Source organism: Saccopteryx leptura, chromosome X (genome assembly GCF_036850995.1).
Source record: "Saccopteryx leptura isolate mSacLep1 chromosome X, mSacLep1_pri_phased_curated, whole genome shotgun sequence".
NCBI classification, from domain to species: domain Eukaryota; kingdom Metazoa; phylum Chordata; class Mammalia; order Chiroptera; family Emballonuridae; genus Saccopteryx; species Saccopteryx leptura.
Genome location: NC_089516.1, coordinates 31,646,104 through 31,661,152, shown reverse-complemented (window position 1 = coordinate 31,661,152; position 15,049 = coordinate 31,646,104). Strand labels below are relative to the sequence as shown.

The 15,049-nt window shown below is 36.2% G+C and overlaps 1 protein-coding gene across 1 annotated transcript in view; it reads right to left on the bottom strand.

The window, feature by feature from the left end:
• Positions 1-6,784: 6,784 nt before the first annotated feature.
• Positions 6,785-15,049, bottom strand: part of OTC (ornithine transcarbamylase) — a 65,080-nt gene continuing 56,815 nt past the window's right edge. The window contains exons 9-10 of the mRNA XM_066356562.1: positions 14,419-14,556; positions 6,785-8,079 (exon numbers count right to left, since the gene is read on the bottom strand). Of these exons, the coding sequence (XP_066212659.1) occupies positions 8,020-8,079; positions 14,419-14,556 (198 nt within the window). The 3' untranslated portion in view covers positions 6,785-8,019. The remainder of the gene's footprint in view (positions 8,080-14,418; positions 14,557-15,049) is intronic.

Genomic DNA, 15,049 nt, shown 5'->3' with positions numbered 1-15,049 from the left:
CATCTCTTTAATATTCTGCATGATAACATGTGAAGTAAGCATTAAACCTTTCTGTTGCATAATTGTAAAGTACTGTGCAATTATTTAAGTTGTTGAACTACCCACTTTCTGTATAGTATACCAGTTAAAAAAAAAACTCACTTATTATAGTGATTAGTAGTTGGGTATTTGGTAGATATCTTGAAAGTGAATGAGGCAAGCCTGTCACTTCAAGGAAAGTAACTGACAGCATTCAAAATAAAATTAGAATTGTGTAGAATTTGTATCTGCTTAACAACACTTGGAGATATTTCTAATGAGATATGTGGTTGAATTAGTCTATTTGAGCTGCTGTAACAAAGTACTGGGTAGTTTGTAAACAACAGACATTTACTTCTCGCAGTCTTGGAGTTTGGGAAGTCCAAGATTAAAGTACTAATATGGTCGTGTTCTGGTGAGAACCCTCTTCCTGAACATAGCTGGGACCTTCTCACTGTATCCTCAAATGATGGAAGTGGCTAGGGAGCTTTGTGAGATCTCCTCTATAAGGTATTAATGCCATTTAAAGGCTCTATCCTCATAACCAAAGGTCCACCATCTGATAGCATAATCTTTGGGGATTAGTATTTTAATATATGAATTTTGGAAGTACACAAACATTCAAATCATAGCTGTGGTGATATTAACAAATGTGATTTTTAAATTTTTTATGTAATATAAATAATTTGGCATATCCACATAATTCAGTAGACTTGTATTTTTCAAATAACCAATATAGAATCACACATGAGTAAAAGATCTATTCAAAGTAAAATGTAGACATTATGTTTAATTTTGTAGAAAATTTCAGAGATGAGGTTTCAGATTTCACATTGCAACTAATCTTTAAGGAGCTATCACTTGTGGAGTTACAGTATAACATCAAAGTATATCCATGGTTATTTGAAAAGGCTATTAAAATAGGTGTAAAGCTAGATATTTTTCCTATACTTCAAACCAACATAGTGCTCCAGATGGAATGCAGAAGTAGATATGACAAGTCAGCTGTCTTCTATTAAGGCAGACATCAAAGACATGCAAAAATATAAAACAATATCAACCATTCTATTCATTAACTTTATTTGTTTTGGAGAATATAGTTACTTTTCATAAAATTTGTGTTAACCTTTAATAGGATTACTGTTGTTATTTTAGAATTAATCAATAGGCAAATATTTCTAAACTCTCTCTATTTTAATTTCTAATATAATAAATACTGGTAGAGACATCCCACCGAAACAAAAGCTCTTTGAGATATTCATAATTTGTGAATGTGTAAAGAGGTTCTGACACCAAAATATTTGAGAACTGCTGCCTTAAGAACAGTTTGAAAACTTACATGAGCAGTTCTAGCCTCAAACAAAGATGGAAAAACCCAGATGAGTTTATTTTCTAATCCCTTTTCCCTTTTATCTGCTAGACCTGAAGTTTGTCAATTGCCAAATGCCTTTGATTTATTTCATATAAATATACATTCCTGCCATGCTTTGCTAAGCAAAGAGTTTAGTTACCTTGATTAAATTTTCAGACTTGTCAACTTCCATGATGTGGTTGGGCAAAGGGCCAGGTTGCTCACCTGGGTAGCATATTCACCAACTATTTCACAGAAAAAGATGGCCCCACTGACGTATCATCTGCTGGGTCCTGCCAACTACAGAAGACAAGCTGTGAGATGGGTATTATGATTTCTATTTTGCAAATAAGCAGACAGGTTTAGATAGCTGTTATATAGCAGAGGAGGAAAGAAACCCAGGCCTCAGTGACTCCAAAGACAGATTAATAGTTGGAGGATCTGGGTTGTGTAAAGTGCTTTATGATGGTACCTTATAGATATGGGGATGAAAATACTTCAAGCAAGTCTTTTTAGAATTGTCTCAGGCCAATAATTCTCAATGTGTAGTCTCTGGACCAAAAACATGAATATTTACGGGAGCTTATTAAAAGCACAGATCTTCAGGCCCCAATCCAGAACTAATGAGTAAGAAGCTTTGTGGGAAGCCAGAAAGTCGACACACAGGGAAAAACAACTACACAGCTGCCAGGGTTGCCCATTTGAAAAGTACTAATGTATCACAGAAATCAGAAATATTATGTCAGTTAACTCAGATCTCCTCTACTCTGGGGAAAGCAAATTGGTCTCTTATTCCATGCAGCTAAATTCTTTGTTATGAATTTGAGCATGTGACAGGAAAATAATATTTGTTATGTGTAATGTTCTACTTCCTTCTAAGAAAAGCTGATGCTGGTAACCAGAAAAGTTGTTCTACTTCCTTCTAAGAAAAGCTTGCTAAGCACAAGCTTTTCACCATTTGGCCTTTTACTTCTCTACTTTTCCCTTGATGCCTAAAGGATAAGCAGTATAGTATAGACGTCTTAAAAATATTTTTATGGATCATCTCAGATCATATGCTCTAGAAACAGAGCCTGAAATGAGCATTCTTGTGCAAATAATTTATTGAGGAAGCACTCTCAGGAGAAGGAGAGCAAGGGAAGCAGGTTAGTAGCAGAGGAAGCTAAGGATGTGGTCTCAAACAGATACTAGCTTTAGCCAGGTTCCATGGGGAGCTCTGATACATTAATTTCACCAAAAATTTGGTCCTGCCTGGAAAGAAGGAAGCCAAGTTTTGGTATACCTCTCTATCAGTCATTCACTGACTGTGGACTTTCACTGGTGAGATGAAGTTAAGGGTCTAACCTCGTGGGCAAAGTGGTTCCTAGTGATTGAGGGGAGTGTGGTGGTTATGAGGGGAGGGGGGAGAGGGAGAGGGAAAGGGGAGGGGGAAGGGCACAAAGAAAACTAAATAGAAGGTGACAGAGGACAATCTGACTTTGGGTGATGGGTATGCAACATAATTGAACGACAGGATAACCTGGACTTGTTATCTTTGAATATATGTATCCTGATTTATTGATGTCAACCCATTAAAAAAATAAAATTATTAAAAAAGAAAAAGAGGTGGCTATGAGCCATTAGCAGCTAACTCTGACAACCACTGGAGAATGGGTGAACCCTGGTAAAATGGATCTGGATAGGGTACCAACAGCATCTACTACATGGATTATTTTTTATCTCTGTTCATATATTTGGATGTTTGTACCTATCCCTGCCTCAGGTGTGAACTCTTATTTATCCCTTGCTCTCAAAGAACCTTAATCCTAGACCAGCCAGCTTCCTATTTCTCACTCAGTCTATGAGATCAATCAAACCACGTGGTTACATTTGTGAGATCTTAGATATTTTACAGAGGAGTGTTAAACAGATGCATTATCTCTCCCTATAGAACCGTGATGGTGAACCTTTTTATAAAAACCGTCCACTTTTGCAGTGCTAGTCAACCTGGTCCCTCCTGCCCACTAGTGGGCGTTCCAGCTTTCATGGTGGGCCAATCATGGCAACCTTTGGTTGCACCTATGGAAGCTGGAACATGCACAAGTGGGCGGGAGGGACCAGGTTGACCAGCACTGCAAAAGTGGGCAGTTTTTATAAAAAGGTTCGCCATCACAGGCCATAGAATATATTTCTAACCTAGGAATATTTTGTTGTTATTTCCTATTTTCTTCTTTTGTAAAATGAAAGGGTAGTCTGGATTGTTTCTAAATCTCATTATGGTTTAAAAATTCATTTGCCTAATTATTTTGCTCCAGAAGGCAGTTATGCTTGTATTTCTTCTGGGAGTGAGTTCCATAAAAACATTGATTAGAAACTGAGTCTAGTGTCATTAATAAAAGTCAGACACGATTAAAACTGAAAAGATTTAGTCCATCTCAGGGAATTCACTTCCATATGTTCTGACCAAGATTCTTTTATCATTAATTGATACTAAATTTTCTGGACAGTTATTAAAGATGAATTTCTTTTAAATACTAAAGAATTGCAGAGTTGATCTCAAATTCCTGATTCAGTGAACTGTGTCATGTATTTTCCACATAAAGATGGACAGACACTCTCATTTCCATTATGGAGTCTTAATCAAACTGTAGCAGAAACTAAGGCAAGACACCAAAATCATCACTGAAGTATCCCTGTATATATCATTTTAATCAAGTACAAGGTGATATATTTTTTTAATCCTGATATAAATAGTTAATGGTAGGGCCTGCTCTACCAGGTACTGGCCCTTTTTGTGACTTAAAACAGCACCCTTTCAGAGTTATGAAATTCTGAAAATTGTTCTCTCTGGGGGCACAACATACACAAAAATATCATTCCTTCCTCCTAGCTGTAAGACCTGTAGAGGGAAGATGTGGCACATATACACTATGGAATACTACTCAGCCATAAGAAATGATGACATCGGATCATTTACAGCAAAATGGTGGGATCTTGATAACATTATACGAAGTGAAATAAGTAAATCAGAAAAAACCAGGAACTGCATTATTCCATATGTAGGTGGGACATAAAAGTGAGACTAAGAGACGTTGATAAGAGTGTGGTGGTTACGAGGGGAGGGGGGAGAAGGAGAGGGCAAGGGGGAGGGGAGGGGCACAAAGGAAACTAAATAGAAGGTGACAGAGGACAATCTGACTTTGGGTGATGGGTATATAACATAATTGAACGTCAAGATAACCTGGACATGTTATCTTTGAATATATGTATCCTGATTTATTGATGTCGCCCCATTAAAAAATAAAGTTATTAAAAAAAAAAACTTGGTAACTCAAGTACAGACTAGGTTTCAACCCTTACTCACACTACTCACACTTTTCATCTGAGAACTTTGCACACTGTACAACTTGCATGTCAGTATATAGTGTTCTGGTTCTAGGATTCTGATCATTGTGATTGGACTGTTCTTTTTTTTTTCAATATTTTTTTATTTTTTATTTTTAAAAATTTTATTTTATTTATTCATTTTATAGAGGAGAGAGAGAGGGAGAAAGAGAGACAGAGAGAGAGAGGAGAGAGAGACAGGGGGGAGGAGCTGGAAGCATCAACTCCCATATGTGCCTTGACCAGGCAAGCCCAGGGTTTCGAACCGGCAACCTCAGCATTTCCAGGTCGATGCTTTATCCACTGCGCCACCACAGGTCAGGCCTTTTTTTAATTCTTTAATGTGGCCTTTCATATTTGTCAAAAGACATAAACCCTACAAAATCGCTGAGCGGTGCCCCGTCTCAAGACATGCCTCAACCATCTCCATAATCTAGACATTGATGAGAGTTCTAAAAACAAAAAGACCCCCCAAAAGAATGTGTTATGGGTGCCCTCTCTGTATGTATTAGTCATTCATTTTTATCACATGAAAAGACTTGCCTTGAAACTTTCACACTGGATCAATGGGCCCCTGACATTTTAACTGAGGTTCTAATGTTGTTTGCATATGAGGTCTAAGGCTAATCTGTGCAGATTGATCTGCCTAGGGATCTTAAAATAGTCAAGTAATTAGAACAATATCCATTAGAAATGTCTGATCTTGATTCATTTTACTGAAGTTCTTGGAAACATATCACAAAAAAAGCAAAACAAACAAACAAAAAGCCCTGATGATTCTTCTCTGACATTGAAATCATTGCAGTGTAATTACCTGATGTTTTTACTTCAATGTTACAGTGGAGAAAGCCTACAAGAAAGGAACTCTTTGGCTAGTTATATTAATAAAATGGATAGGATCTATTATGTACATCAGAGACCCAAGAGTCATTGCTGGAGTTTTTGTTTATCTTTGTTGTGGCAGTAGTAACACAGGAAAGGGAATATAGGATGAAAGGGTGAAAAAACAAAAACAAAAAACAGGAGATAAAAATAGTTTGGAAAATATTAAGGCTAATTTTAAATTCCTTGTTTTATTTTATAAGATTTATTGTATTGATTTTAGAGAGAGAAAGAGGGAGAGAGGGACAGGAACCTCAATATGCTCCTGTACGTGCCCTGACTGCAGATAAAACAAACAACCTCTGCACTTCAGGATAATGATCTAACCAACCGAGCTATCCAGCCAGGGCTCCGTCCTGTTTTCTTTATTTTTTATTATTATTTTTCTTTCTTTATTATTATTATTTATTTATTTTTTAGATGAGAGGAAGGGCGATAGTGAGGCAGATTCCTGCATGAACCCCAACAGGCAACCCATTTGGGGCCAATGCTTGAGTACCAAGCTATTTTTAGTGCTAGAGGCTGATGCACTCCCACTGAGCTATCCTCAGCACCCTGGGCCACATTTGAACCAATTGAGCCACTGGCTGTAAAGGGGAAGAAGGAGAGAAAGGAGAAAGGGATGGGGGGAGAAGCAGATGGTTGCTTCTCCTGTGTGCTCTGACCAGGAATCGAACCCAGAACATCCATACCCCGAGCTAACACTCTATCCACTGAGCCACTGGCCAGGGCCTCTTTATTTGTGATTATATAAGTAATGTCTTCTTAAGCTGAAAAATTAAGAAAGCAAATAATTTCTACATGTTTGAGTTGAGAAAGATATTAAATTGTGTATACATAAAAGAAAGGGACTTTTTGAGGTAAAGTAACTACATGTTGGCAAGAAAATGATTATAACTTCTTTCATGTTGAGGGACAGAAATTATACCTTCCCTTTGGTTGAAAGAATAGCTACTAAAGAGATGAGAGCTCATTACTCTGAGGCACCGTTTAGAAAGTGGAAAGATACTCTGGATTATGTTTTCTACATATAGGCATTTTGAGGAAGACCCTCAACAATACACGTGACACCTTCTTGTTATCATTCCTATACCCTCTGCTGAAAGAACATAGTCCACTAAATTCCCATCTTTCTTAACTGCTCATTATAAATTACCACAGACACAAAAGTCATCTTTGATATTTACTGGAAAAAATGATTTTCCCCTTCAACATTATGAGCCTTTTCCCCCACAATATATGCTTTACTGACTCTTCACTGCATATCTAGTTTGTAATTCATCTCTTACTCATTTAAGTCATAGATATCTGCTGATAAATATCAGTCAATGAGCCTAAAAACATTCTTCTAATAGAGGACGTAGAAAGTAAAATACATTATTTTTTAGGATCCACTTATGTTATTTAAATATTTAACTACAATATTTCAAATTATATTGTAATAATTCAACATTACAAATTTTTGTCACCACAAGAGACACCAGCTTTCATTACATTGTAATAATCCAATAGTGCAGATTTTATTATTGTGAAGAAAAACTGGAAGAAAACTGGGCTAAAATATGGCAAATAGTGGCTTTATTGAAATAATCTGGTGTGTGGTGTGAGTAGATGCATGATAAGCACAAATATGAAAAAATAAATTGCTCCTGCTGAAGAATTTGAACCTCTGAAAATGTGACTCTCTAATGGATCTTTGTTCCTAGCTAGGTAGCCATGATTTCACTACTGTTCACAAATGTTTCCTTAGTCTTATAACATTAAGTATTTATTGCAGAAACGAGATGTGTGCTTTGAATGACCCTCCCTTCCACAAATGCCTGGAAAAAACTTCAGAATCTGGGCATAGTTATAACTGTTTCTAAGAATTTCATCATTAGCCTCCATAAATAAATATCTGTCTACTTCATTTGCCTGAAAATTGCAACATACCAGTAAGTTGGATCATTCGGCTTCTTTTTTGGTCCTGGGAGATATGAACACAGCCCAGAGATCTACTAGCAGCTGACTGCTTAGTAAATGTTTACTTATAAATTAGTGTGGGTGATAATTTATTAAGGTAATAAGCATATATTACATTTAATGGCTTAGACATTATGCATTGTGAACATAGCATTTTATATTTAGTTGAGACAAATGTACACGATTATTAATATGATACTCAAATGTAACTCAGAAATTGTGAATTAGAGAGCTTAAACCAAGTCAAGCTATGCATTACAGTGCATCAATACTTAAATGAAGGGCTTAGGAAAGTTTCACAATGGCAAAGCAATATCATGTTGTTCACCTATACCATGTATCAAGATTTGTTTATTTCTCTTAGATTCTCTTCTCCTTTCCCCATGGATTGACTCATTCTGTTACTGAAGAACATCATTTCTCTCTTGACAAGCAACATAGCATTAAAACTTTGGCTTCTGGAGCTGAGGTGAGTAGTCTGTCAGCAGGGACACCATGACAGCCTAGGATGGCACAACAAAGAAAGAAATGAGTATTAGCAACAGTCTGCTTTGGGACCTAAGGAAGGGGAACTTGATTGAAGCTTTGAAGGCCTGTGGTTAAAACATGTTTTCCCAAGGAAATGATAAGGGGACAGTTCTGATCTAATATTTATTTTTACTTAAATAAAGGATGGTCAAGAGGGATCAGACTGACCCATATTCCATGCTTACTTTGGCCTCATTCCAGGACTAGTTGAAATGAGGTATCATGGTGGTGATAGCTATGATTAGATTTTTCAATAATAAGTGAAACCTAGGTATTGGCTGGTTTTAGAGGAATATAATCCCTTCCATCCATATGTTTATACTGTGGTTTGGTCACTTGTAACCTAAATTCAATGTATCAGATGTAGAATAATACATTATCTGGCCTAGCAAATATCTATCTAAATCTGAGTCCTCATGAAAAAATATTTATAACCAAGAGTAGAGCTTCCCATTAGGTTGTCAGTCACAAATGGTAATTTTCACTTTCACTCTTCCCAACTTCCACTATAATGACAATAGTAATAATAGCAAATAATGATGACAAATGTTTATTGAGGGTTTTTCTATGTGCCAGACTAAGTGTCTTATCATGTGTTAGTAAGTTAAGAAATATCTGCCTGTGTTAGGTACTGTCATGAGCTAGAAAGAAATGTTTATGCATTATCTCATTTAATGCAACAACCTTCTAAGGTTGCTTCTGTTATTGTCATTTCTAGATGAGGAAATCTGTCTTGGTAATGACAGATAATACAGAACTGGGTACAGAACCCAAATTTCTCTGACTCTACTCTTAGGACGTAGTTTTACTACCTTTCATGTACTTGCTTTTTCCTTTCTATAGTACTCCATATGTGTCCCTAGCCTATATCAGAAGTGCAGGTCTTGTGCTTAAAAGGTGTTCATTGAGTATATTTATCGGGCAGTCACCATGTACTGGGCCCTGTGCTAAGTGATTTGTGTGCATCCTACCATTTAATATCCTTTCCTACCGTGTGAGGCAGTAAGAGATATGAAATACAGATGCACCTGAGTCATAGGTATTTTCCTGAGTGGTGGTAGTAAGGGAAGGATCTGCACCTGCCTGTCCCTAGACCTTGACCACAATGCTCATATAACTCTTACCTCATTTAATCCTCACAATCTTATGAAGTTTTTGTTTTTATCCCCATTTTATATGAATAATCTGGGTTTAGAGAAGTTGAAGTACTTGATCAAGATGACACAGAGCACAAGGATTTTAACCTGATTTCTAAAACCTATGTTCTAGAACAGGGGTCCCCAAACTATGGCCCGGGGGCCGCATGCGGCCCCCTAAGGCCATTTATCTGGCCCCCACCGCACTTCCGAAAGGGGCACCTCTTTTATTGGTGGTCAGTGAGAGGAGTATAGTTCCCATTGAAATACTGGTCAGTTTGTTGATTTAAATTTACTTGTTCTTTATTTTAAATATTGTATTTGTTCCCATTTTGTTTTTTTACTTTAAAATAAGATATATGCAGTGTGCATAGGAATTTGTTCATAGTTTTTTTTATAGTCCGGCCCTCCAACGGTCTGAGGGACAGTGAACTGGCCCCCTGTTTAAAAAGTTTGAGGACCCCTGTTCTAGAACAAGTATCCTATATTGACACTGGGCTACAAAAATGTATTGAGCATATATTTAGGTATTTGTCAGGCACCATTCTAGGTATAACAAAGAACATTACAGTCAAGATCAGTGTTTTAATGGAGCTTTAATTTTAGTGGTGGTAGTGGGGAAACAGGCAACAAACAAATAAGAAAATATCAGGTAGTGATAAATGTCATTAGAAAATTTTAAAAATGGTATAAAGAGGCCTAGGGAACCACTCAAGAGTGGGCGGCCAGGAAGGACCTTGTTAAAGGAATGACATTTAGGTTGAAATCTGAATGCAAGAGGAAAGTAGAAGGACCAAACTCTGGGATAAAATCGTCTTCCAGATAAAAGATTTAAAGCTTTTTTATAGGTTCCTGGGATCATGTCTCAGGTTTGTTTTGTTCTTGTCATTGCATATGTCAAATTTATTTTCAAAAGTAAAATTGTAGAAAGTCAACTTGGAGTAAAGTTTCCAGTTTAGCTTAACAAATACATACAGACAGACAGTTAAATTGGCACTTAGGATAAAGAACAAGTTTTTTAAACTATAAATAAGTGTATTCTGAATGTTGCATGGGACATTATCTATACTAAATAATTATTTGTTCATCTTAAATTTGAATTTAACTTGGTGTCCTGCATTTCATCTGGCACCCCTAACATGGAGATAAGAGACTATAAAATCTAGTGGATTATATATGCAATCGTGTTGTGTATCTGAGTGTGATCCTGATACTGATACTGATACAGTGTCAGCTTTTTTTTTTAAAGGGTCCTTTAGGTTACTTTAGCTCTACAGTAAAATTTGTAGGCAGAGGAAGAAATCTTCCTTCCCTGTAGTGAGCCTTACTAATTATTGAAAAATGCAAAAACAAGTTTTTGGTGGAGGGGAGGGTGCATTTTTTTTAAGTAATTAGAATTCCAAAGACCTGTGTACTGTGGAGAGATTGTTGTGATTACTGGAGTACTCTGAACAACAGTGCTGGAAATCACAAACACAGAAGCCTTAAAAAGGCCACTCAGAGTGCTGAAAGAGTACGCTTTTACTTTTTAAAAGTTATATGCTTTTAGAGCAAGCCCTTCACTCTATTTAGTTATATATCTTATTATATACACACACACACACACACACACACACACACACACACACATACACACACACACACACCCATCATTATGGGTATCTCCAAACTTAAAGGCAGGTTTTATCTTTCTTTCCTCCTTCCATCCTGAGGTTAAATGAAAGTGTTTGTGTGGAAATCCTTCTCTAGACTGTAGTACTGGTCAATAGAACTTTCTACAATGATGGCAGTGCTCTATGTCTGTGCTGGCAAACACAAATAGCATAGCCACCAGCCATATACGGTTATTGAGTACTTAAAATGAGGTTAGTATATCTGAGGAATTGAATCTTAAATTTTATTATATTTTAATCAGCAGAAGTTTAAATTTAAATAGTCACATCTACTTAATAGCTATTCTATTCAATAAGAAAGTTAGTTATAGGCCTTTAGAACTTACCAGCAAAATCTCTTAAAGTACTAAACCTAAATGCTATTCTCAATAAGCTAAGAATAATTTATTTGCTAATATAATAAGAATTTAGACTAGACAGTCTCTAAAGTCTCATTTTACTTGAAAATACTATGTTTTTATTAACTGAATGATATTCATTTTTGTAAACTCTGATACCTGGCAGAGGGCCTGACGCACAATTCACATTTAGTTTATAATTGCTGAAATGAGCTTAACTCAATGGAATGTCCACATCATCTAGTTTAGAGACATAAAGAGTGCAGAATGTGTAGTCATCACCTCCTTTCCAGAATCCATGTCAGGTATTACTAGTCAGCAATACAACACTTCCTTCCCAAAACTACAGGCAAGCTTAGAACCTTCTGAACATAGTACTCCAAGTAGCTTATTGATGATATCGAGGACCTAAGAATTATTAAAATAATTTGCCATCTATATAATTTTATATGATTATTTTATATATGAAGAACCTAGGACACATAAAGGTAATGCTAATCTAAGATGACACAGCTGACTAGTATTAAAGACAGTTATAGAATTCAAGTCTCTTCATTCCCACTTAAGTATTCTTTGTATTTTTAAGACTCCCTACCTTCACTTTAATATAGTTATACTTCTTATAGTTATAATAGAGGGTAGCTTGAAAGTTTGGGGATGGAGAGATGCTGTTAGAAGGATGGGTGGACATAAGATTTTATTGTGTTTATGTATGTATATATACATATATATTATATACTTATATGTATCTTTATAAACATTTCAAACTTGTGAATATATTTATTATGTATTTAATTTTAAAGTGAATTCAAAGATGTTATTTAATAAGTTCTTTAAAAATTGAGAACTATAGGGCTTCTCCATTAATAATATTTTAGAAAGCTTTCTTTTAGTTTCTCACCCTTATCCCTGAATTTCTAAAAAGAACTGTTTTAAAAGATTTAGGTGGATTTATCTTTGTAACTTCAATTATTTTCTGATAAAGAATAGAACTTGAGAAAAAAATTTTGCTATATCTCTTACCGAGATATATGATTGGATAGCTCACATTTTTTAAAGCATTTGCTGAGTAGGCACATTGACTGAATGATTATCAAATCATTTTTCTTTCTTCTTTTTTTTTATAATTCCCTGTGGATGATTGCTGTTGTGTGGTTTATGTGTGATTCTACCTTTTATGTTCTTTGGTTGGCCCATACATTTTCTTTTTCATCATCCAGATCTTTGCTTCTCAAAATGCACTCCACAAGACAGCAGTATCTACATTACCTGGGTGCTTATTAGAAATGCTAAATCTTGGGCTCCATCTCAGACTTACGAATCCAAAACTGTACTTTAACAAGATCTCTAGGTGATTCAAATGAACGTTAAAGTTTCATAAGAACTGGCCTATGTGACAGTGCAATTGTTATCTGGCCAATAGCATTCTGAAGTGGCAAGCTAGAAGACACAGTTTTAAAAAATCATTCCTCTTATTAGATATGGCAAATTTAGGCCTGATCTACAATTTTCTATTGCAAAAAGGGTCATGATTGACTTCAAAGCAGCCATAGTGGAGCATGAATTTCTGCTGATTTCTGTATTAGATCAACAGTGAAATGCTGATAGTAATTATAATAACAATACAGTGTATTAGATACTCTACTAAGTGCTTTACATGTATAATTTTATTGATCACAATAACTTTATCAGTACTCATTTATAGAATAGATAATTAGCAGATTGTCCTGTCCAGCTTATTTTTCACTACTCCAGAGGTTGAAATCTATAAACTACAATTCCTAGTCTACCTTTCAGTTAGAGTACAGACACTTAGCTACATCTACTCAAGACTTGGAGCCTGACCTGTGGTGGCGCAGTGGATAAAGCGTTGACCTGGAATGCTGAGGACACCGGTTCAAAACCCTGGGCTTGCCTCGTCAAGGCACATATGGGAGTTGAAGCTTCCTGCTCCTCCCCCTTCTTTCTCTCTCTCTCTCTCTCTCTCTCTCTCTCTCTCTTCTCTCTCTCCTCTAAAATGAATAAATAAATAAAAAATTGTTTAAAAAATAAAAAAAACAAATGCTTTAAAAAAAAAAAAAAGACTTGGATCCCTTAGTGAACTAAATGCAGTGAAAGCCATTCTCAAGATTAGATCTTCTGGTTCTTATGCAGGTACAGATATCTGGTTCAGCAGAGCAGATATAATGCAGTATCTAACATTTAGTTTCAAAGGCCTTATTAGTTACCAGGTTATGGGTGGCTGTGTCAGTGGTGTTTTGGCAACAAAAGTAACACAGTATTGTTGGGTAATTTTCCTGCATGTATTGTTTTTGAATGTATGGCGTCCAAAACTGATTCACTACACCCTCTTTCCCCAGATATTCTGGGAGCAATTTGATGTCTTTAAATAAATTCTTTTCCACTAACCTACATAGAGTTGGCTCTATTGTTTGCCAGTAAAACCCTGGATGGAACACTAATTGAGATCAGTTAAATCACTTAAAGCTAAAAAAAAAAAAAAAAGGTACTAAATTATAACACTTGAGTATTCAGTTTTCCAGAAAAGAAGGTAACATTTGGGATATCATAAAGCAGAGACTTGGGGTTAATATTTCCTAGAATAGCAGTGATGAAGATAAAAGTAGTAGCATTATGTTAAAGGGACCAATAATGATTAAGTTAGTTTTGCTGCAATTCTGGAAATGTTTCATACCTAAAAACAAATGTATCTGTATAGCCAAAGTCAAGTAAATAACCAAAACAATTATCTAGGCAAGCTATAAAAGGAAGGAAGAAAGGAGGAAGGAAATAAAATTACATTTAATGGCCTTTTTGTAGCAGACACTGAATAAGGGCCTCTATAAACATTAACAAGGATAATGTAAAATAAGAATTATACAACTTATAATGGTTGACAGGCAATGGAGGCTGGTGATCAGACCGATAAAGAGGAGTAAGAATTTTGATTAAAAAAGATATATTTGGAATAGGGTCAGTTTTACTCAATTAAATGCACTATAAATGAGAATAAGCAATAATAACATATTTTGAACTTTCTGAAAAAGATAGATGCCATATAAGTAGGTGGATGATCTTGGTTGCTTATTACTTGCCAAAAAGCATGAATAATCAAGTTAAGGCCATAGAGAAAACTCCTTATTTTTTGTTCCCCATTTCTTGCTTACCATGATTGTCCACTTTCTGTTTTCAGCCTCTGGGAATACTAATGATCGTGGAGAATAAAACACTTCATCATCCACTTCTTCTGGCTTTCTGGGCAAGCAGTGTAAAAATGTCCAGTCAGAGGCAGCAACTTTAGCAGTCTAAAGAAGAGATAGCGATAAGACTGTGTTTTGACTATTATATGTGGCTATCACATTGTCTTCTTCAATATATAAGAACACATAAGTCCTGGTTGGCCCTGGCCGGTTGGCTCAGTGGTAGAGCATCAGCCCAGAAATGTGGAAGTCCTGGGTTCAATTCCCAGTCAGGGCACACAGCAGAAGTCATCATCTGCTTCTCTACCCTCCCCCTTCCCCTTCTCTCTCTCTTTTTTCTCTCTCTCTTTCCCTCCCACAACCATGGCTCAAGTCATTCCAGCAAGTTGGCCTGGGGTGCTGAGGATGGCTCTGTGGCCTCTCCTCAGGAGCTAAAACAGTTCAGTTGCTGAGCAACAGATCAGCAGCCCCAGGTAGGCAGAGCATCTCCTGGCAGGGGGCTTGCCAAGTTGATCCCCATCAGGGAGCATGTGTTAGTCTGTCTCTCTGCCTCCCTGCCTCTCATGTAATAAAAACAAAAACATAAGTCCTAGAGTAA